This window comes from Zosterops lateralis (assembly GCF_965231275.1).
Source record: "Zosterops lateralis genome assembly, chromosome: 3".
Lineage (NCBI taxonomy): Eukaryota > Metazoa > Chordata > Aves > Passeriformes > Zosteropidae > Zosterops > Zosterops lateralis.
In genome coordinates, this window is record NC_139764.1 from 13,920,977 (window position 1) to 13,944,820 (window position 23,844).

Consider the following 23,844-nt stretch of genomic DNA (forward strand, 5'->3'; position numbering starts at 1 on the left):
CTAGGTCATATGAGTAAAAGCAGTAATAAAACTGGGTTGCAGTGTTTTATGCATCACCAGCTCCTGGCAGCTTTGCATCTGTGTGCCTTAGACACTCTTGAAAGTTTATCATCCCATCTTTATAGCTTTTGTTGGCTGAAGAAAGTGGCCCAACCAGTTCTTCAGACACAGCTCCAGCCTGAAAAAGTTGGTGTCAACCCAAAGGTACGGACTCATGTGTTGTCCCACATGATGGTGATCAGAGGCCCCGGGCTGCAATGGGAATGAGCTCTTTTTTTCCACTGTAAGGAGGAGGGAAAACAAGTGAGATGATATTTAGAGAAGGGAGGGATAACATATAATTCAGTGTCATGTCATCCTTTCTTAGGACGGCCTAGCGCTGACTTTTGAAATGCCTTTGCTTGTAGGGAAGGGAGACCTGGACTGTGCAAGGTGAGCAGGGATCACACCCCCTTAGCCCTGAGTGCTGGTCTGGAGGTGGAAAGAACCATCAGTGACGTATCAACATGTTATAGATGGGCTAACTTCAAAAAATAAATCCACATAGTTTGTTGTTAGAAATCTGTTTCCCAGCAATAAAAAGAAATATCCAGCCCCTTTCTTCTTCCTGTAATTTTGTTTCCAGCAGAATCTGAAACCCTCAGTTCTGATTATTGCTATTGGGAATCATACGTGCTGTATTTCACTTGTTCCAAGATCGGATGGAATAGGCTGAGGCTGACCACAATAAACTTCCGAGTAGCTTAACCAGAGAAGCTGCAATCTTGGCTTTTCCCACAATGGCTATACTGGTGAATGCCACTTGCACATTTTTGTCACACATCAATAGGAATTTACAGCTGAAAAAGCCTTTTCAAAAAAAAAAAAAAAAATCAATAGTTTTTCGTGACTGCCTGAAGCTTTATGATTTGGCTCACTGGGTTGGTTAGAACTGTTTGCTGAATCTCTTCTAGTGGCAGCAATAAGGTATGAAATACTTTTTTCTTCAGACAATATCTACATTGAATTTTTTTCCAAGTCTCCATAATATAAAATGATTTTTTGCAGCCACAATTATTCAATATGTATTTCTGCATTATTTTCACTGTTTGCATTTGTTATTTTGCACTTAGTTGCTTTTTAAAGCATAGCAAATTATTGCCAACAATAATATCCCTAAAGGGATTGCCCAAGGGAGCAGAAAGGCATTCTCCTTGGAAAATATTTGTGGTTTTTGTGGGACAGAAGGACACTATATGGATTACAAGGTATATATATTTTAAGGAAAAAAGAGGGCAAGGAGAGGGCAAGCTTTAATTTCATAATGTGATGCCACTGATTCATAGGTAACCTCTTTAGGATTGTGTTTGGGAAGATCTTATAACACTACAATGTGTTGCTATTGCAATCATTATGTTTTCAAAGATCCCTGAAGGCCCTGCTGGGCTCTGTTAACCTGACCCTACACATTACAATTCCCTTTCACACAGTTTTTTTCTCCAGGAGCAGGGCAGATGTGGAGTGGGGCCACTCCTTTGTCAGGCTGTGCCACAGAAAGGAGAGACGAGGAAAACTTCAGCTTCTCCAGGAGTCTTGGGTGGGAGTGAAGAGCGGGGTGGGAAAGCTGGAAACTGTATACAAAGGTTCATTAAGCAGATATATTTCTGCTTTTGGAATGGTTGTGGAGGGCGGTGGTGGGAATTGCCTGATGGGAAGGCCTGGACTTAGCAGAGTAGAAAGTATCCCAGTATTCCACTAACTGGAGTGGAAAGTATCCCAGCCCTCAGTGACACAGTTTGGAATAAGAGTAAAGCGTTTCCTAAACCTGGTCTAAATCCCTCTGGGTTGAGGACTGCCCCAGAACAGCTTTTCTGTTTGTTTTTCTGGCTGAAAATATGATGCAAAATAGTTTCACATATAACTGGAACCGAGTTCACACTATGGATTTATAATCAACAGATTATAAATTGTCAGGAAAGAAATGCTGAAGTTATAAATCATAAACTACATCTGCTAGGCTAAAGGCTGCTTTTATTGTGCTGCTCCCCACACTTGTTTGCTTCTGAATCAAAACAAACCTTACACCTGTTGTCCAACAGATATGGGAATGACAAATGAGTTGGATCCTGCATATGGAAGGTTTACTTCCATGTCTTAGGTTCCTCTATTAAAAAAATATGACACCGTTAAGTGCTTTGTAGTTGATTTTTTTCCCTCTTTTGTTTTTTTTGGTCTCAAGTTTTAAAAGAAGTGTCTCTAGTGGATCATAGGCCATCTCCATGCGAGCCACATCCTGAGGCTTCGTATTGACTTTCATTACTTTCTAAAACTAAACAATTGTTCATATCTATTTTTTTTCTGTTTTTATCCATCTCACTTACTAATAGTCAAGCTAAAACCTTTCCTTACTCGATATCAATACTAATAAGTACATGAAGGTAAATACAGTAAGCAGGGGCAGTTTTATAGTCTGAAAAAGTGAATCTGTGATTCCTTTCCAAATGCAACAACTTTAACCATATGTCTGAGAGAGATTTTTTTTTTTTTTAATAGGAAAATTATCTTTTGAAATAATTGTTTTGAGAGTAATGAGAAGGAACTCATTGCCAGCTACCCTCTCTTGGAGTACACATAGGTAGAGACAAGTACCTGTGACAGCACAAGATTTCCTGTGTGTCTGAGTACTTCTCTGTCTGGGAATGCATCCTGCTTTTTCACTGGGATCAACACCTCAGCCAGGAGTTTAAGAGGCTGAGAACTGCCCCAATCCCACTAGCAGTGCAATCATTGCAAGAATTGCTTTAGCAGGATAACAGCAGAAAAAAGCAGGAAACATTAATTTTAATTACTTAAGACACTGGGTTATTCTTCAGAACAGATGCACTGGTTTCAAAAGATAACATTTTAATTTCATTTTCCTTTAAAAAAATAAAAATATAATTGAGCAGTGTGAATGAGCTGCCAATCAATTGTTCTGTAGAAAGAAATGTGTTTGCATGCAGAAGTTAAAGAATGAATTAAGCTGTCTGCCACAGAATTTGACCCTAATTAAGGTGATTCTCCTTGATAAGTAATTAATTAGGAATCCTTGTTCTTACCCCTCTGCATGGAGAGTGAGCAGAAAGAGTGTCACCTCATCACTCCACTGTATACATCTCCGTAAATCAAATATAGAGATATATGAGCATTCATTGAGGTATCTGCAGGCATATGCAGGTCATGATAGGTTTATATTGGTGAAAAAGGTGGGAAAGGGGCTGATTGTCAGCACCTACCTTTCTGCTTCAAAATTAGTGTTTGAGTGTGGGATGCAGCACAGAAAATGATCATAATTACAATTATCCAGGCATTAAAGTAAGTCTTCCTGTAATATAAGAACTGTGGCTTAGTGGCGGAGCAGTTCTGGCATATTCCTTGGTTGTGGAATGTTCTGTAAGATGAAGTTTGTGGAGTTTCCTCCCAGCAGGGTGGGCACAGCACTTGCACAGTGCTGAGCTGAGAGAGGAAATGGGAGAATGTTTCCTGGGGAGATCAGTCAGTCACAAATGCCCTTTGCACTGGCAGAGCCGAGAAACCTTTTAGCAATTGCACCGGCAAAGCAGAAGTGGCAAAAAGCTGGAGCTTCACTACAGGTGAAAAAATCTGTGCCTGATGTCCTCTAATGGTGTTACTGCTTAATGAGATTATTGGTGGGCAAAGAACAATTTGGAAAAAAATAAGAGGAGGAAAAGAAATAGGATTTTCTTTTTATAGCCTTTAAGTTATCTCATTTAGCACAGAAGAATGTCAGAAAGGCAGTATATGTGCACAGCCATGCACACACACCTGCCTCGCCTGGTGCTGTACTAAAGCCAATTTGAGTCTAATGTTTTTGAATAAATTGCTCCAGTGGTTTGCTCACCCATGTGGAAACCTCACCTCTGTGACACCAGCAAAGTCAGCAAGACACTGGGTTATCTGGTGCAGACCACAAGATATTTCAAACATAAGCTCCCCATGAGCCTATTTAAGATGCAGACATTTTCCCCTGCTATGTTTTTAGGAAGTCACATTTCCAATGTGTCTCTGTAGGTTTTTTGATGTTTTGGTTTTTTTTCCCTTTCAGAGGTGCCCATTCTTTTCTCTGCCACCCTAATGTAGTTGCAAAAGCTTATCTGACCAAATAGCAGTGAAATTATTCTTTTTTTTTTTCTTTTTCAAATAGTCCCTCACTATCATTAAAGCTGTGGAAATATGAAAAGGGAAGTAGTTATATGTCTGGTTTCTACTAAGCTCTTTCTAGCAAAACCTTGATCTTAGTAAAGACAGCATTTAAAAAGAAACAAAAAATGGAAAGCACATAATTTGCATCAGCTGTCTTTCAAATATTTTACCATCACATCTCTTCCACAGTGAAATGTGTGAGAATAGCAGTATGAGGCAGAAGCTCTGAAAAAGTGACAAGTAACTCTAATGAGAGATGCTCCGTTTTTAGCATGTTACTATTTCTAAAGCAGCCATAACTTCTGTGGAGTTCCTTCTGACTTTTAACTTTCCAAGGTAAATATCTTCCAACCATAATAAAAAAAAAAAAATAAAAAAATGAAGAAAGTAGCTGCAATAAGGGCAGAAATCAGGAATACAGTACCAATGAGTTTAGAATGCTGCCCTAAACCATTGATAGCTGGTTGCTCACCCTGCCCTGTTTCCAGAATTATGCTTTCCATAAGTAATAAAAGCCTATTTTAAGTGAAGAGTTTGTAATTAAAAGGATGATGCTGTTCTTTTCACATGTGCAGTTTGAAAATAAGGATGCATTTTGCAGTTTTGGCTGTTAATGGCTATTGTTTTGCATGTTGTAAGCAAATACTTAGATATCATTAGAGATTTAAAAAAAAAAAATTTTGTTCATGAGCATGAGCACGAATATATTTGGACATCATTCAAGCCTGATACTGACCATTCCAGTAAGGACAACAACATTCATGAATGTTCCGTGCTACAGAGAGGCACTCAGAGTCTGACAGTACAGAGCTCTGTTATAGGCAAAGCTCCCTTGGAATGGATAAAATTCAGTTTTGATATTTTTCTGATTTTCTTGAGGTCAGCTTTTCCAGTTTTCCAGCAGATTTCTTCTTAAATAGAATTAAGGAACTTCTTGATTATTGAAGATTATATTGTTGAAGGTGCTTGTCCTGTTTTGCTATGCTTCTCCCCAGAGATTTCTTCCTTGTGGAGGCTGGTCACAATCACTAATGAGTTCTCGTACAGAACCCTTTCATTTGTAGCGCTTCTCTTCCACAGGGTGGTGTTTTGTTTTGGTTTTTTGGTTTTGGTTTGTTTTTTTTTAAGATGCCAAAACAATGTTTTTCAAACCTTGTGGGTTGTTAGTAGCAGCAGCAGAGAATGTAGAGGTAGCTATCAGATTTTTGCTTTCCCTTTCCAGCTACCTGAGGGATTTCACAGTCCAGTCAACGAACACTGTTTGATCACTTCATGTGCTACATGTATTCAGTGTAAGGATTTTTACATGCTCTGTAGCATTAAGTGATCAAAAGAAGTGAGATCCTCTGTTGTAGCATTGATGATAGGCTACTCTGCACTGCGTAGCACAGCACACCAGTAAATTGTCAAGTTGGTTTTGATTCTGAAAGATCCTCAAGATGAAGAAAGGTAAGATAAAGGAAACTACCACGATGGAGGAAAATATACATGGCATTAAAGCTTGCCATGTGTAGAATGGCTCTACACTTGAGGATAAAAGGAAGAAAGCTGGCAACAGAAATGATAGGACTGCTCAAAAACTGAAACAGCCAGGACTTGCCTTCCTTCCAGAGACCCCAAGTCCTACCTGTGGCATGTTGTAGCTCTGCTAGCTGGGAACAGTGTAGGTTACGTGTCCTTGCGCGAGGGCGTTTCATTTCAGTTCTATGTTTGTCTCACAGACCAGTAGACAATTTGTGTGTATGTGTGTGTTTTCTTTTGTTTGTTTTACTTTTGCTGATCTACTTTTCAGTTGTAAATTGCTTCAGATAGAGAATTTTCTGAAGTGAGAATATCATGATTTCTTCATTTTACAGATAGGAGGTAAAAAATATTCATCTAACTCCACTATTCAGATGCCCAGCTTTTAAATCACTTTGTGGACTGGATTTTTTTCCTTTTCTTTTCAGTTTTCTTTCATATCACTATGAAGACTTAGCAGCCAAGATAAATTAGGAACAGGTTATTTCAAACTAGTGACCCCAAAGAAAGAGAACAATATTTAGGAAACAATTCTGGAAATGCATTTGCATGCAGGAAATCAAAGCAATAGAAGAATAAAAAGTGTCAATTTAAAAACTCTTTAAAAAGGGTTTTTTACCAGTGTTTGTGGTAGGCATCTGGAAATATTCAAGACCCTGATTAATATTAAAGAGGAGTTTATCAAAAGTATGAATGGCAGGTAGGTGTTCATTTTTCATTAAAGCTCAATAGGATTGGTTGTCCAATGCTATTTTTGGTTATTAATAATTCCCTACAGGCTTTTAATATGAGAAGTCCTTTTACTCAGATTCTCAAAAAATAATTACTGGTTTTTTCAGGAGCATGTGTGTTGATTATATGGCTATTAATCATTTAGCATGAAAGCCTGCTTGAGAATTTGCTGATTCTTCACTTCTGGTCCCAGTTATATGTCCTGCTCACTCTGACTTCAAATTCGTTTTAGACACACAGATTATCAGGAGAGTTCTCTGAAAGCTTTCTAAACACAGAAATGAATGTCCTTAAGCCAGGACAACTTCCAGTTGGATTAGATTGTACTGATATCAAGATGCTACTTGTTTGTTTTATACCCTTGAATGACTGTTTCAAGTTCCAGGATCACTGTTTTAATAACCTCTGTATAAAACCACTATAAAAAACTGGAAAGCATGCTTAATTTTCAAATCTCACTGTGCCCATTCGAAAACATGTGTTCATATATGTGCAGGGAGGAGCACTGTTTGCAATTTGTGAGTACCTGGAGTTTCCAAAGTGTATGGAATTTCCGTACGCTGGACACCCTGTATTTAAAGTACTCAATATGTCTGCCCCCATGGAAAATAAGTGTAGAGAGCAAAGCCAAGCCTTATGAACTACTTTGGCCAGTAGAAGACTTTGTTTCCTTCAAATTATGCTCTGTTTGGTGAACAGCATCTCTTCAAACCATCCATAGCATCTCACAAAACCCCTGGGTGAGACACAGGAAAGGTCAAGATACTTCTGTGAAGCATTCTATTTTGAAAGAAATACCACATTAAGGACAAGCTACTTAAATTGTTCTTTACTGCATGTTTTCTCAGAAAAACTTAATTTTGTGTACTGCAGTAATGATGCTGAGTGGATAATAAGATGCAGTATGCTGCTGCTGTGGGCTCTACACCATATGTCTTTCATAACTACTGCATTTTAAGGGCTGGTTGTTCAGGTAATTGTATTGTCTCAGGAATTCATCATCAGGCTAACCTGAAATAATACATGTATAATACATAGCAGTGAGAATTATAATGTTTAAAACTAAACATGAAGACTGCAGACTGAGAGTTGAAGTGTCAGAACTGTAGATTTATAAATATTTCTATATTTTCTGCTTGCTGAGCTTTATGTGTAAATCGAATTGCTGTAACACTTTAAAGCAGACTGTGAGAACAATTATTTTAAAGCAGAAAAGTGATACAAGTTGGTTTTTCATAGTAATAAAGGATAGTTGCTTCCTGCCCTGAAATGCTAGGTCAGTGAGTGATTGCTCTAATGATATCTTCTTTCCAGAAATTTTGTTCTGTGGGTCACACAGATGGCACTTTGGGACATAAAATTTGCTATGCCACATATTGCTCCTTCCACTTAATGGGCCACTTAGGTGGCTCTTTTTCTAGGTGTACCTCAGTTACAGTAGATTAGTGGGATGTTGAGCCCGTACTTCACTTACATCTTTTAAGGGTCATTGGTTTAAGGCTAGAAGATGCTTAATTTTTATTGACCAGTGCTTAATAGTGCAATAGATCTGGTAGCATCTGTATACATTTGCATGCATAATGTGGTTACAGTGACAGTGTTATTTCTTATATGTCAGCTGGGGACATCTGGTGAACAATGAATTTTTATTATTTCTGTATTGATTTAGAAAACCTAGATAAGTTAATGGCATGAAATTGGGGTCATGTAAAGGTTTATTAAAGGGTCTTACAGAAATTCTGAGTAAAACAGGAGAGTGAAATATGATGCAAATTTTCCCTCCATGTCCCTTTAACAAAATTCATGAGACAACTATTTGAGGATCCCAAAACTAGAGGAGAGGAAAAAAAAAATATTGCTGTATATTTATAACTATTGATCTATTTTTTCAGTGTTTTGTACTGTCTCTGAAAGGATCTTGGTGTAGATGAAAAAGGTGTGTTTGTGCTTAGGTGAGCATGCACGGGTGCTGCAGGAAATGCTGGTAACTTTTCTGGCTCTGCAGACATTTTTCCTCTGTGAATAACCTGAACAGTGGCATAGCACAGTGATAGGCAGCATTTTGTTACCAGGATTGCATTTCCAACAGGTGTGTGTAAATGGGTAGTGTATATCTGTCTGCTCTTCTCACATGAATTCAAGGGCCACATTTGGATTCCAGCCACCACTCAAGCCCAGTGATGATTTAACATGATTTCTAGTTCTTTCTCTTGATCTGCCAACAGTATCTTGGAAAGCTTTGGGTTTTAAGGTTTTTCTGTACAATTATCAAAACTGGTATCTTGGATTAAAATGAAAAGTGTTTTGAAATGAAAAGGCGTTTGGTTTGCTTATTTTTTTTTATTCATTTTTTTGTTTGTTTGGAGGTTTTTGTTTGGTTGGGGGTTTTTTGTCTTTTTTGTTTGGTTGGTTTGGGTTTTTTTCTCATAACCTAAGGTCTACAGTAATGTGAATATGAGAAATAAACAAATATTAGGAAAATAAATAGTGCAAATAAATGGTGAGAACTTGTAAGAGAAAACACTAGGAATAACTTAATGTCCTCACCATGAAACCAGAAAAATTGGAAGTTTGGTTGGTTTGTTTTGTTTTCTTTGCTTTCCACTCTAGCTACGCATTACCAGCTTCTGGGAAAAGAAAGAAAAAATAAATAGTTTCCCACTTGTCAGATGGCAAAAGACTGAGTAGCAGGTGGATGCATCCTATCAGACATCAGCAGAAACCTTTGCTTCCTTACTTGAAGCGCCAGCCTCTGAGTAGTAACTTTGCTTACCAGCACTCTGATAGAGGTTACATTCCCCTCCTGGGTTTTCTGCAGTATGTCAAGCATTGATATGCTAAAAGCCATTCTAAAATACCTTTCTGAATTTATGAAAGGGCACAAAACCTGGCTGTAAGTACTCAAGGCATGACCGGAGAATGCGTGTTTCTATGGTGTCTTGACTTGCAGTTGACTGAAAAGGGGAAAAAATTGTTAATGTTGGAAAAAATAAATTGCATTTGAGTAAAAATTATCTCAGCCTTAATAAAACTCAAGAAACCTACACTTCAATAAAATCAAAGTATACCTTCAGTTAGTTGTAAGACTTTGTTACTGCATTCACCAGAACGTGGTGCCTCAGGGGCTGATGATATAAAATGCAAGCTGGTACGCTTGAATTTTCTTCTCAGTTTGTCCACCTGTGGGAGTCCCACTGTTATTGCTTTTCCTTGGAAGTGGTTAAAGGTTGTAAGTATTACGAGCTTAGCTTGTCTGAAGTCTGTTCTAAAACTATTGTTGTGCCAAATTTGCATGGACTCATGTTTGACTTATTCTGTAGTTATTGCTACGGAGAGCAGCGAAGCGTTGCTGATGTTATAGGAAATATCAATCATATATATTTCTTTTTTCAGTATATATGTATGAGTGTGTGTATATATATGTATAATACTAGCATTGGTTTTACTGCATTTTGGCAGATTGGTAGCACTGAACTAAAGTCCAACAGGGAACAAATTGTAATGTCATGTGCTGGCTTGATTTGCATTCCACCTTTCTTGCTTGGTTCCCGGGTTCATCAGCATTCCTGGTGCCTCATCAGAAGTCTGTTAAGTATTTAGAGTACACAATTCAGGCTTGAAAATACTCCACTGGAGTTACTACATTACATCAGCTGCTGCCAGTGCTTTTGAAGACAAAATATTTTGAAGTGATAGGTATGTACACATACACACATCCCACATTATTGGAGCAATCAAAGCTCCCAATATTTCAGAGCACATTAAGAGCACAGAATTGAAGTGGTCTCATGGTTTTATCCAACTGCTTTGAAGCCATTAACATATTTATCCTTAACCTGTGAGCTTGGACAGCAGAACTTAGCTATACACAAACATTACATGTTGCAATAATGTACAACAAATTAACTTATCTGCCTGTGTAGGTACTGTTGAAATAAAAGCTACCCTGGCCTCAGAAACAGGACAGCTACGTGGCCAAAACACCTCCAACCCAAAACTTTGGTGTTTCTGGAGAGTTGCTGGCTGGGGCTCAGAGTGTCACGGGGTGTCTATAGATGAATCCAAGGTCCCTGTGCTGCATTGTCCCAGGGAGCAGTGGTGGCGAGGTAGTGGATTTAGCATTATTCGTACTACCTTTGAATCTGACGTTCAAAATGATTTCCATAGACACAATGTTTAAGCCACTTCTTGAAATGCATCCCTTCTCTGTTTTGGCCTTTCTTGGAAATTCTCCCACCTCCTGCATGACTCCTCTGTGTTACTGTGGCCTTAGCAGTATGGAATAGATAAAGGCACAATAGGAAAAGGATTTGATTCATTACTATGTTCTCTCACAACTGGGTGAAACTGAGAAAAAGAAAACACAGGCTGAAAACAATAAACAGTACAGTGGGCTTCTATGGGCTCTGTGTACAGAGCTGATTTTTACCAGGGGAGCTCTGAAATGATCATCTTTGCTTGTGGGCAAGAAAAATCCTCGCTTGTGGGAATGTGAGCCTGTACTATTTTGGGTCGTTGGCAGGGATAGCACCATCCAACAGTAGTGCTGACTTATTGCAGTATTTAGTGATGCACAGACATTTCTACAGTGCCCATCAGCAGGGTGCTGGAGAGGGAACCTCTCACTCAGCATTTCTCTGAGGCTGTTTCTGACAGGAAGGATGACTTCTAAGATTATTTTGAATGAACAAGTGATAAAGGAAAATTTCTACCACTTTACTATGCAACTGAGGCTGGCAGAGTGAAAATAGTAGTTTAGTAGGCTTCAGTTTTATCTGTATCTTTCCTCTCTGACTACCATATTGCTCCAAAAAAAGAGGAAATACAAAAATCAGTTCTTTCTAAAAGGTCACAGGCTCACTAGATTAAGCGTAACAAGGTTGTGGGCTGAGATCAAGTTATCTCAACAGGTTACTGTATGTCAGCTGATCCACAATAATTCTGTGTGCACATGGTCTTAACCAAGATAGATGAAAAATAACATGACAAAGACAAATGAAAAATAATGTTATCTTACAGGGGAGGAGGTGTGCAGCGTGTCAAATTCCTGCATGGTAGTGCAAGGGCTTAGAAAATCCCCTGTCTTCATAGAAAGGTGTTTATTGGAGCATCAGTTTTTGTTTTGTGGTTCTAAAGGGCGGTGCAAAATGTGGTTGTAATTCATATAATGTTTGATGTGATGTCCAGAAGTCAAAGATGGATATAATAATCAGGAAGTCTTCAATTTGAAACACAGTTTTGCTTCCTTGTTTTATGGAGAGGTGTTACAGAGAAGCCCATGGGTGCCAGAGAAGTATAGAAAAAATTAAGTATATCCTTTAAAACTTGAGTTTTTTGTTGTTTCAGATACACAAATATGTCACAAATAAAGACAAAAGAATCACTGTAATGTTACCAACTTTTAGGGTGATATTTGCTCTTGCATCTGCATGCTCGATGCCTGTGCATGGTATTTCTGTACAAACATAGGAAAGTCAAGAAAACTTGGCGTTTTTTTCACTAGAAGGTTTATATCCATAAAGGAAGGCTGAAAGTCTCCTTTCAAGTCTGCAAAGCATTCATTTCAGTTGCCAATACCTGGCCATTTGCAAATGGTAATTTGGCTGGAGCCCACATGCTCTAACTTTGGTAAAACTGCTGAAATATGTGTCATGTATGCCACTTCTTTTTGCCCCCACCATTTCTATTCACTTTAAAGCTGTTTTGTTTCCTTTGTAATTTTTAAATATCTAAAATAATATATGTATATGCATATATATATATGTAAAATAAGAAAACTGGTATATAAAGTGTAGGTTGTGAATAGGATAATTACTAATCACGGTAAAATTAGTCAGCTTTATTTAATCCTCAGAGCCTTTCATTTCTTGAAAGTACTATGAAAAGTTGCATACACCATTATCATTACATGCTGCTTTTCTGTATTTCAAAAATTAGTAAAAGAGGAGATTGCATTAAAGCAGGGCAGTGTTACATTTCTTTGTAGATATTTCTGTATAAAGAGAGTAAGAATATGAATGAAACAGGTGAAACAAACAAGCTACTATATCCATGGGAAAAAAATGGGTGAAATTTATTCTGAGTCTAGTTGAAGCAGCTGAAATTAAGAAGAGCTACAGTTACCTTTCCAAGATAAGTGGGGAATTGCTATGCAACTCACACCACAGGCAAAAGAAGATGAGCATGAATTGGATAAGGTGGATCCCTTGTTGACACTTTATAGACATGGAAAAGTAGGACCAGTGAATGGAGAAATATTAAAATGTTCCACAAGGAAAAAAAAGGGGGGGGATGTTTAAAAAACACTGTTCAATCAACTGAGCCAACAAAAAATATTTTTCACAGTTATTCTGCAAATCTCATCAGGGAACGGTCCTTCAGTTGTTTCAAAAAAGGTCATAGCTGAGGAGCTGGTAATGTCATGCCAAAATGTTGAGGAACTGCAGAGGTGTTCAGCAGCTTCTCAGCTGTGTAACTGCAGTATGCAAGAACTGCTGGAAAACAAAGTCAGATGTTTAAAAAGAGAATAAAATAAAGTGGAAGAACTCTTGAGTTCTTTGCGTGGAGGACTTCCAGAGACAAGGAGCTGCAGAATACACTTACTGCAGGAAGCAGTTCTGAGGGTAGTAAGACAAAGAGAGAGCAGACACAAGAGCTCTGCTAGACAAGTGAAACTGAGTCTTGGAAGATTTCATGTGAATGACCAAGACATACAAAGTAAAATATTTCATTATGTTTCATCTGGTCATGTAAAAACTTCATGAAGTTTTTTTTTAACTTTAAAGATGGATGTACCAGTTCCAGGAACATGAAATTTCCTGTAGAAATACCAATTATTACGAATAAGTCCCTAATCTCATACTCTTCATTGCTTTTCTTTTTTTCTCCTCAGTGCAATAAATACCTTTATTGAAGAGTAGAATTGATTTTATAGGAGAAAAAGAAATTACAAATCCCTTAAGTTAACTTTAATAGACATTAAAAGACTTTAATAAAATATATGTGTCCCATTTGAGTGAACATTTTAATAGTCAAAAGTCAATAAAAATGAAAACATACCGATATGACAATCATTTGGAAAATCTACTGCCTTGTCCCAGGTATTGGTGTGCATGGGAAGTCCCCTTAGCTGTAAGAGCACTCAGACACAGGAGTTTATAGGCCAGTCCCAGCAAAAGAATGAGTCTCTGGCCTTAGTGAGAACGTCACTATATCCCTGTGTAAGCAAGTGACTTTTCCTGCTCTCTGGCTCTGAACAGGGAATCCTTGTTAATCAGCCAGTGTGATCTTGGCTCAATGATTCAGAATCACTACAATGTGATGCCAAAAATCTCTCCAAGAGAAGATACAATCTCCTTTGTTATCATTTGTGAAGGCTTTAAGTATGAATGAGGTTTGAAAAAAGGAAAAGCAGGGATGGCACTTGGCTTTTTTTGCCAGAAAATTCTTGTATCTCTTCCAAATGACACTGTAAGGCTTTCTGTTTTGAAAGTCTAAAAGGAAAATTTTTGTTTAATCCTCATGGAGGTGAGGGAGAGGACAAAGATAGAAGCTTTCCTCCATCTTCCCTCATGCTCATCCTCATCTTGATCTGAATCTTTTGGAAAAGGAGAGACCTCAATTTGGTGAAATAATCATTTGGAATATTGATTATCTTTCAAAAACATGCCCCAGACCTCCTAAGCTGTGAGAAGGTTTGTCACTGCCACACGCAAACCTTCAGAAGTTACATCTGAGGAGGGAATATGTTAGAAATCTTCCCCCATATGACACAGTGTCTCAATTTCTTCTAAAACAACTCTTAATTAGTTCTTTTTCTTCTTCCTCTTTTTTTTCTTTTTTTTTTCTTTTTTTTTCCCCTTTTTTTTTTTTTTTTCAACTATGCAGCACCAGGGAAAAATTGGAGTTAAATTTAACGTTGGGACGGATGACATCGCCATCGAGGAGATGAACGCCATCATTAACGACGGGAAGTACCATGTGGTTCGCTTCACGAGGAGTGGTGGCAATGCCACCCTACAGGTGGACAACTGGCCCGTCATCGAGCGTTACCCAGCAGGTAAGGGCTCACACAAACACCTGGCGCAAAGAGGGTGGGGGATGCCTGGAGTTTGCCTCGTTTTGCTCCTCTCCTAATGCAGTATCAGCTCCTTTGAAGTGTTTTTGTAGCTACAGAAGTAGTTAAAAGAATCCTGAGCAATACAGTTTATGATGATGGCATTTCCTAAGTGAGTTTAAAAGCCCAAATTCAAGTTATTACTGGAAGTGGAAAAATGTACTTATCAAGGCATGAAGTAGTACTTTTGTTTCTTGCTATCATTTGGTTTTATTGCATTTTTTGGTTTAGGCGGGGGAAAAAAAAGGCTTTGACAAAAGCTACAGGGTTTAAAGTGACTCACAACTCTATCCCCAAGTGATGGGGTGAAACATTTACTGAGGAAAAGGTTGTCTGTGTTCTTTTGATTGCAAGATTACGGCAATCTGAAGCTTATGAATTTAGCAGAAGTTTTCCAGCAGACACAAGCCAAACGGCATCGTAGTCATCAATTGTACAACCAACAACCCAAAATGAGGTGCCTTAACTTCCAAAGCAAACTACAGGATATTATTTATGCTGGCTACTTGAAGAGGACCACTAGTATGGTGGTAGAGCTGCCTTGAGGAGGCCCATATTTAATTTTATGCAAATGCCATGTGCTGAGCATTACTATGCCGCTAATTTTATTCATTTCTAAAGGCAACAGGTTTTTCAGATACGCAATCCCTTTCTTATTGGGTAGGACTACTGAACCATTAATGGTAACTTATGCATCTGCATGTTATCTGCTAACAGTTGCTCTGTGTGTTTATATTAAGCAAAAGGCACCAAATCTGGAGGTGTAAATGAAGGCAGATATGCAAACCAGAACGCCTATTGCGTAAATGACAGTTCTGATTTATCAGTTTAGAAGTGGAAAATTCTTCATTTTTGGGGGTGGATTGCAGCAGGAGGGTGTGTTTCACTAGTAAGGAATGCATAAGCCATTCCCTGGACTAATTATTAGTATTTAAGATGGGGCTTTTTGTTACTGCTTTTGCCATTTCAGTTATAGTCCAACTATTTACTTGACTTTTTAAAAACTGAAGATAATTTTTAAAAAATTCACATGTGAATAATTTCTTGGAAATAATTCAGAGTTTATGAAATAATTAAAGTACGTATTGAGAAAGAAACTATGTATAGCAGAAGTTGTTATAATTCATAGCTAATATGCTATGAATGAATGACAGCTCTGGCAATTAGAGCCATTAGCAGTTTCTGAGTTAGACACATCTACGAGAGGTGATAAACTCTTGAGGGAAAGGGGAATACTGAATGAAATACACTCAGTGATCTTTCAGATATTCTTTTTTCCCCTGTGACCCCCTGGCTTTCTAATTTTGCAGTGTTTGGTAAATGGTTGCTGAAGTAAGGTGTAAGCTGGGGAGGACCTGTCATTGTTTATGTTCAAGACTATTCAGCTCAAAGGAAAAAATGTAGGCTTGAGGTGGTGTTTTGTTTCTTTTGGTTTTTTTACCTAAATGATGAGCTTGAATTCACTGCCTCCAAGCTTGAGAGTGATGCGTCCCAACAAAGAGGAAGTCAGGCAAACATGCCAGGAAGTCTGTGTGGATGAACAGGGAGCTCCTGGACAGGGTCAAATACAAAAAAAATTCCTTGAGTTCTGAAGCTAGTGGCACATAGAACTTGTTTATACAAAACAAAGATCAATTTAGAAAATAGAGTAATTTCCTTGTGATGGCATTGGTGGAGTATGAGAAGGCTGGATGTTTTACTTGAAAAAAGAAAACAGAAAATTAGATCTTCTCGAGTTTCCATGAGCAATCTGTGTGCAGGCTGCATTTCAAGGCATTCTCAGATGCTTCATTAGCTGCAGTACAGAATCCCTTGGCTTGTTTTATTGCTGGATCTTCTAAGACTGCTTTGGCCTGTAATTCTCTTTGATTTTTCCATAGTAATATTCCATGCCTCCTGTATGCCATAGCATTGCTTTTGGCTGCTATCTTCCTCCTTTTCATCTTCCATCCCTTCTCCATTCCCAGAAAGAGACCATCTAGCCCCATTTTTCTCTCCTCTTTCTATGCTGCTTCATCAGGTTTGCCAGTCTTGTTGTTTAGGGGGTTTTGAATTAATAATAAAACCAAGATTAGGCATCTAGTAAAGTTACTATACTTACATATGCTGGATTATTTTTTTTTTCAAAGATAAAATTAAATAATCAGTTGGTTGTCTAAAAAATAACAACTGATCAGGTCTTTCTTTATGAGGAAAGATTTTTCTCAGAATTACACTTCAGGTTGGGATGCCTGATTACAAGACATTGCTTGTTTGTGTTTGGTGTCTTAAAATGCTCCGTGAAGATTTTTTGAGAGAAGTTCCTTGTCAGAGACTCAGGATTTTCCAGTTTCATTACCTGTGTAGGTTTCACCCAGCCTCATGTAACTGCTGTGGATAAAGATACCCAAGGCCCAATAACAACTGGTACCTTGCAAAAAATATCACATGTGAATGCTTCACAGAGCTTCCATGATGGCTTTGTGTGTTTCACCCAAGAGCTGCATAAAATGCAGAAGAGTGACCCTGGAAGATGAATAGAATGTAATGTGTCTCTCCTGTGACATCATTCTTGATCCCACTATATTTGAGTTTGCTCTGGGCCAATGCACCTTCAATTTATATCTTGAGTGGGTGTGAAATGAGAGAGCTGTAAAAGGAAAAGAGGCAGGGGTCAGTGATAGAGGATGGTTATCCTAGTTAAGGTGGATGGTTGTTTTTTTGAAATATAGTTGGGAAAAATGTGTTTTAGTTCCCAGATAAATGTGAAGATTTCAGTATCCTGAAATGGCTAGATGATTATCAGAAACAGAGGTTTAGATTTACATATGTATGTTCTTCCAGACTACCATCAAAGTAATTTTTTTACTCTGAAGTTTCTTTCTTGTCACTTGTCTGAATAAAATGCTAGAGCTATGAGGATGTACACTTGGATTTCTGCCCTTTATTAAATGTTGGTCCTGTTTTCCCCATTTCCTGTGTTTCTAGCTGGGGCATAGCCTGTGACTGTGAGTGGCACACTGTAGTTTTTTGATAGTTGATTAAGATGCCCATATCTCCACTTGATTTAATTATTCTATCTCTCTTAACTAAATTCAGTGTTATGTCTCTTTGCTGAATTATCACCATCCCTCTGCACCTTCCTGAGGAACTTTAGTATTTCATCTTGACCTCTTTTTCAGATAGTGAATTCACATTAACTTATCTGGATGCAGCCTAATTTATGATCATATTAAACAGGAATGAGAAAACTGCTGACTGTGCAGAGCTCCTAATCAATAGACTATCCCCATTCCCATGCAGATCTTTTCTACTCCTTCTGGCTTATCTTGTCTGCTTCACTGTCTAGTTTTAATTGCCCTTCCCAATGGTCTGGCTGCTGTTGTGGTGATGGGACTGCTCCACAAAAGTGACTCCAGCTGCTTCAGTGAAGAGGCTGCCCTTGTAACTTCAGTTTGGTAATAATTCTACACTGAAGTGTAGGTTTCCTAAGGATGTGTAAAACAAAGAAGTTGTTAATTTGTGTCAAACTGAACTAAGAATTATGGTCAAATAAAAAAAAAATTTTAAAAAAAGGAAATTTGTTTTATTAATATCAAATTACTAATTTCAATATTTTCTGAATAAAATGTTCTGATTTTTCATGTCAAGATTGCCCAGTGTTTTTAGGGGACTTGAATAATCTGAAAACAAAGCATTTTATTTAATTTAAAACACCATTTTCTTCCTTACCTGAAAGGAAATGTTTCAAATAAGATCAAATAGGGAGAGGGGGGAAAAAAAAAAAAAAAAAAAAAAAAAAAAAAAAAAAAAAAAAAAACCACACCCAAATCTATATATCCTAATAGTGCTTATAACCATATCTATTTATCATGAAAAACAGTTTTCTTAATTATCTGATTTTTGTTCCTTAGTAGTGAAGTGTGTACATTTTACTAGTCAGAGCAAATATATCAAAACAAGGCTGAGGATATTTTGAAGCCACAATAACCACCACCCATTGTGAAAGAATTTCAGAATCACTTTTCTGACACTAACTCTATGCTCTCTGTGGTCAAAGGCAGTTTGCCAATGATGATTCTTTTAAAATACACAGCACAACTAATCATTTTACCAGTGAGGATTTTCTCTTCGTGACTTCCATCATAAATCAGACTGATGTAGAATTTTCTATCTAGAAAATGACCCTATTGGGCAATGGGTCTGTGGTTTCAAAGCTGTTCAGTCTGCTGAGAGTGATCAGCATTCTTGGGACCCTGCAGCAGTTTGGAAGATACTGTCTGATATAGGCAAATAGCTAAAATGATGCCCTCCCAGTAATCCCTGGATCTCTGTTTAGCCTTAGAAAAACATAACTTTGTTGCAGCTGTCCTCAGGCATCCCATGGGTCAGGACATGTCAGGGATGTGTCTGACAGACCAAGATCTGACAGCATGAGCATGTCACTCACATTGCTCACAGAAAAGAGCTTGTCCAAAGCATTGCCAGACTATTGGAACAGATGTATCTCTGTGATTGGGAAGTATAAATCATAATGGAGCTCAGACATCAAATAAGAACCTGTGTGAGAGACCATGGATGCTGGCAGAAGAGCAAGCTGACATTATGCTAAGTGCCAGTACCTCTGCAATATGGCAATCACCAGCTCTAAGGGCTTTGGTGTAATATAGAATTATTCTGCACTGAGTTTTGGTTTGGGGTTTTTTTTCTGTCTTTTGTTTGGTTGGTTGGTTTTTTTTTTTTTTTTGTTTTTGTTTTTGTTTTTGTTTTTGTTTTTGTTTTGTTTTGTTTGATTGGTTGGTGGTTTTTTTGGTTAGTTGGTTTGGGGGTTTTTTTGTTGGTTTGGTTTTGATTAAATAGCTGAGATCACACGTGTTGTCTTTAGGGACTCTCTCTGGATCTGTGGGATAAAGGTTGTTCCTGCAGAACAGCTAAGGGCTAGGGGAAGGGGGCATGTCTTGTAAATACTTCTCTCAGTCCCTGTATTCTAGAAACTAAAAAAAAGTGTCTGTCATCTTTTCATGGGATACACGTGACTTTAAGATAAATGCTAGGAGTCAGCTATTACCATGTATCCTATTTAGGGTAAATAGGATCCATTTGTCTTGGGTTTTTTATGTTCAGATTGACTGTAAAATTAACAGGAGACATTTGTGTCAGTACATTTGTTCCTCCAGGAATGGATTAGCATTTCCCAAGTGATCCATGTACTTGCCTAACTTGGTTACTATTGGCTTAGAAATAGCTTCCAAATTCAAGTCCCTGCAGTCACTTCTGCAGAGGATCAAAGATGTTTTTCAGGTGTAAGTGTGGTGGAAGGGAGATATCTCAAGCACTTTCACAAAAGTGTCTTTGAATATTCTAACAAGAGGGACAGTCAGCCTGTTATCACCACATCCATGCAAAATTATAACGGCCAAGGTGATGTTGGAATCTAACAACTAAATGATCACCCAGTGTTTGCCTTGCTTTGTGCCAGGGAGCAAATTTTCAAACCTCTCTGGCCACTGCTGTTTGGATACAGGACTTCCAGGGTGTTTCACAGGACAATAACAGAAGCTTCTGACTGCTATTTATTTGTCCAGCAACATGTTGCCTGTACCTTTTTTCCTCACTGGGTTCCTCCTTTGGATAAAAGAATCTATCTTTATTCTCTCTCATGTGTGTTCTTTTGCTATGGCCAGAGTTTTGGCTCCTGTAATCAGATGTGTCATCCCTCAGTCCTGATGTTTAAGACATAGAGGATATGAGGAACACCGTCATCTGATAAAGCTGCAAGGCTTACAAACCTGGAGGAATCTCTTATTACTTGTTCCCAAAGACAAAATAAAAACTGTCTTTCTGCCCAGGAGGGAAGCCTGCTGGAAAAGACTTAAGTTCTGTTAACAGCAATTAAGCTTCTGTGAAACACACACTGTCCTGTGTCTCCTGGTTCAGATGGCATTTTCCTGCTGTGGGAAACCAGCAGTGCCAGTGAAATAAGGACATCTCATAAGACTTTACTTCCCTTGGAGATAACAGTGTCTGGAAAAATAGTGAGGATTTCTCAGGAGCTCTCCATCTGGGAATATGTAGAAGATGAATATGCAAGTAAACACTTTATGTATAAATACATGCCATACATATAAAATCAGGCTTTAGAAGGGGAAGATGTGGGTCTAAAATATTTTGTCTATGGAATTTGTAAGAAGAGAATGGGAAAAATACTGGCTAAGTCAGTAGTTGTTTTGTGACCAAGTAAGATCTCACCTCCCTGGTTTGGAAAGCAAAACTCATCAGTGTTATTTATGACCTTCTGTGTGTCCATGGAGTCACATCTCCCTGTGGGGTTCTGTTTATGCTGAGGTCTCCGTTGGGAAGGTCTGCTGGAACCTGTTATAGTTAAACCTTAGTCTGGTTTTGTAGGAGATAATGGGGTATAAATATGAATGAGTTAACATACTTGGGGGTTTGATTTGCAAAAAGTCTTTGATGAAGTTCCATGTGAAAATATTCAGGAAAAATTTACCCAGCCCTGATGGTAAAGGTCAAGTTCTTTTATAGATCAGACTCTATCTTAGGGAGAACAGGGTTGCAGATTCCGACCTAATGAAAATCAAAGGAGTAAATAAATTGATTTTCATTTGAAGTATCATCATTTAAACCTTGCTGTATATTGAATAACATTGAGTTTTTAATATAAAAGTTAGAAACCATACATACAGGCTGTAAGAGAGACAAATTAAAGATTACTGCAGAAGAAAAAGATTAGTAAATGAAGAATTAAAAAATTGTGCTTCCTTTGACAGACAATGAAAAAAAATGGAGAAATTAACAATATTAAAATTTATAAAGGTATTTTGAAATAAAAGCATTTAATAATCCAAAATTTTTACTTTTTTGAAATTCAGAAATTATTCATTTTGTGCAATTTATTTGCATTTTTTCTAGAATAAGAGATTTCGCATAATTATCATTGGCTTAAACAACATTTTAATCAAAACATAGCATTTTTCATTCTTAACCCAGAGTTAAAAAAAGCAACTGACTCCACTGGATATGCATCATAGAAGTAAATGTAAAGTTGATCTATGAAAGATAATGCCCATAGGTGAGATAATCTGAATTTTCATACAAAATATTTTTTATTGATTGCACTGGCACAAGACAAAAGTTTAATGTTGTATACAGCTCATAGATTATTTTGATTATCAGTAAAAAAAAAGTTCTGAGAATGTTTAGAATGCTAAAGAAAATATTAATGGAGCTATATTTAAATCAATGGTCCACGTTCCCTTTAAAGGATTAGTGGTTTGAATGGCTTTTTTCCCATTCCCATTTAATTTTATTTTTTCCCATTTGTATTTAAAAGTAAGGTTAGTGATAGAAGAGCTTAAGAAATTAGAAATTAAAATGTACTGGGTCAGGTCTGCTTCTTTACATAAATTGTTACTCTTACAGAGTAACTTAGAAGAAACAGCCTACTCTTAAGAAATTTCCTTTTGCTTTCAGTCCAAACACTTTCCAGTTCATCCCACTTTGTTCTTACATATCTGTTACAGAATAGTCTTCTCATTTCTCTGCTCATCATAATAACCTTTCTTCGATGCTTTCTTTTGTTTTAACTTTGGTTTTCAACTGCACACGTGTTTGAAAATGGACCTTAGTGAGAGTACTAGGACCTCAAGGATATATGAAGACAGTAACGCAGATATGAATTCTGCATTTTAAGACCTTAATTTTCTTTTTCATACTTCAGAACTGGAAAGCCCAATGTCACTCTGCAGCGGTTGAATGTGTTTCCTCATGAATTCTCTATCAGAGTATCTCAATTTAGGGCAAGAAGAGGTATGACTGGTCCTATATCTTAGGCGTGTGACCTGCACTTTGTAGTATAAGCTTTGGTGTAACTTCTGTTAATTCAGAAGGGCTCTGTTCCTCTTGAATGATATCTGCAGCCTCTTCAGCATTACCACGTCTACTTTCACGTCATCTACAGATTTCATGGTCTAGATGAAACTTTATACTGAGATCAGTGAAGAAAATACAAAAGATGATCTTGTACTCCAGGTACTTTCTTAGGAGCTCCACCAAGGTAGTTTTTCTGGGGGAAAACCATTGTTTTTCCTTGCAGTCATATCTGCAGTGGCTTCTGCAGTAGCTCCTACAGCACAGTTTGGGAATTCACCATGGTATTTGTCTTGTTAATTCCACGTAGAACTCAGCATTGAGTTTATCACATTTCCATGACTAAAGCACACTTTGGTCTTCCACTCATTCAACTAGATGGCATCAGTTCCCTAAAATACGAGGAGAGCTTTGGCATATCTGACCCACCTACTATTTCTTGAGGCTTTTTATTTTTCAAATATAGTTAATATAGTGGGGAACATAAGGGCCAGAATGTGGTACAGTTGACACATTGGCAGGTCTGAATGTGACAAGCAGGGACTGCTTATCATCTGTGTGCATGATTCACTGAGAAGCTACAGAAGACACTGAATGAAGTGGGAGTTGCAGAGGGGAGACAACTCCAGTGCTGGTTCCTGGAAGGAGATGCATCCTGGGAAGTTGGAGTCTTGAGTGTGATGCAAGACAAGCAGCCCTTGAATTCAGGACCTGTCAATAGCTGCAGCAGCTGGGTATCAGTCTCTACATGACATAGAGGAAGGAGGAGAGAAAAAACCCTTGTTCAATGCTGTCAGTTGGGGTTTTGTTTTCTTCATTCAGCTTTTTACCATAAAATTTTTACACTCCTGTATTTTTTCCACAGTTAATCCATGATTTGCTACATGACATCATGTCAAAATAATTTTATTCATCTGAAAATTAGTTGGCTTGTTGAATACAGCAGTTTAACTAGCCTAACATGATTTGGTAAAGTTTTGTGTTTTATCTCATTTTCCACTTGCTTTCATGTCTTTAATTATTTCTTTTAAAATTCGTTCTAAAGCAGCATGTATGTCTAAGATCAGACTAAACACTTCAACTGAGTAGTTTTTAATTTCTTCTCATGTAAAGCTATTACATTATCTATTCTCTACTGCAGGAAATAATGTGTCTTATTGGATAGCTGGATTTAAAATCTCCTGATTTCTAAATTTTAAACTCTGGGATAGAGATCATCTTTCTCACTTTCTGTCCACGCAAGTTCAGTAAGAATATGTACATTGCTTTTTTCTGAGCTATGGAGATCTAGATTAGACACATTCCTGTTCAGTCTGCTCCTTTGGATCACCATCAGCCGTCCTATAAAATAATTATCCCTGACTCCATGATCTCTTTTTGTTTATAGCACTTTAGAATCTCTGGGGTTTGAATTTAGTTTAAGTTCT

At 37.7% G+C, this 23,844-nt stretch overlaps 1 protein-coding gene across 9 annotated transcripts in view; it reads left to right on the forward strand.

Moving 5' to 3' along the window:
• Window positions 1-23,844, forward strand: part of NRXN1 (neurexin 1) — a gene marked incomplete at its 5' end in the record, with an annotated part of 479,408 nt that overhangs the window by 342,965 nt on the left and 112,599 nt on the right. For all 9 annotated transcript variants that reach the window (XM_083857909.1, XM_083857912.1, XM_083857914.1 and 6 more), the window contains one exon: window positions 14,323-14,494. In XM_083857909.1, the coding sequence (XP_083714035.1) occupies window positions 14,323-14,494 (172 nt within the window). The remainder of the gene's footprint in view (window positions 1-14,322; window positions 14,495-23,844) is intronic.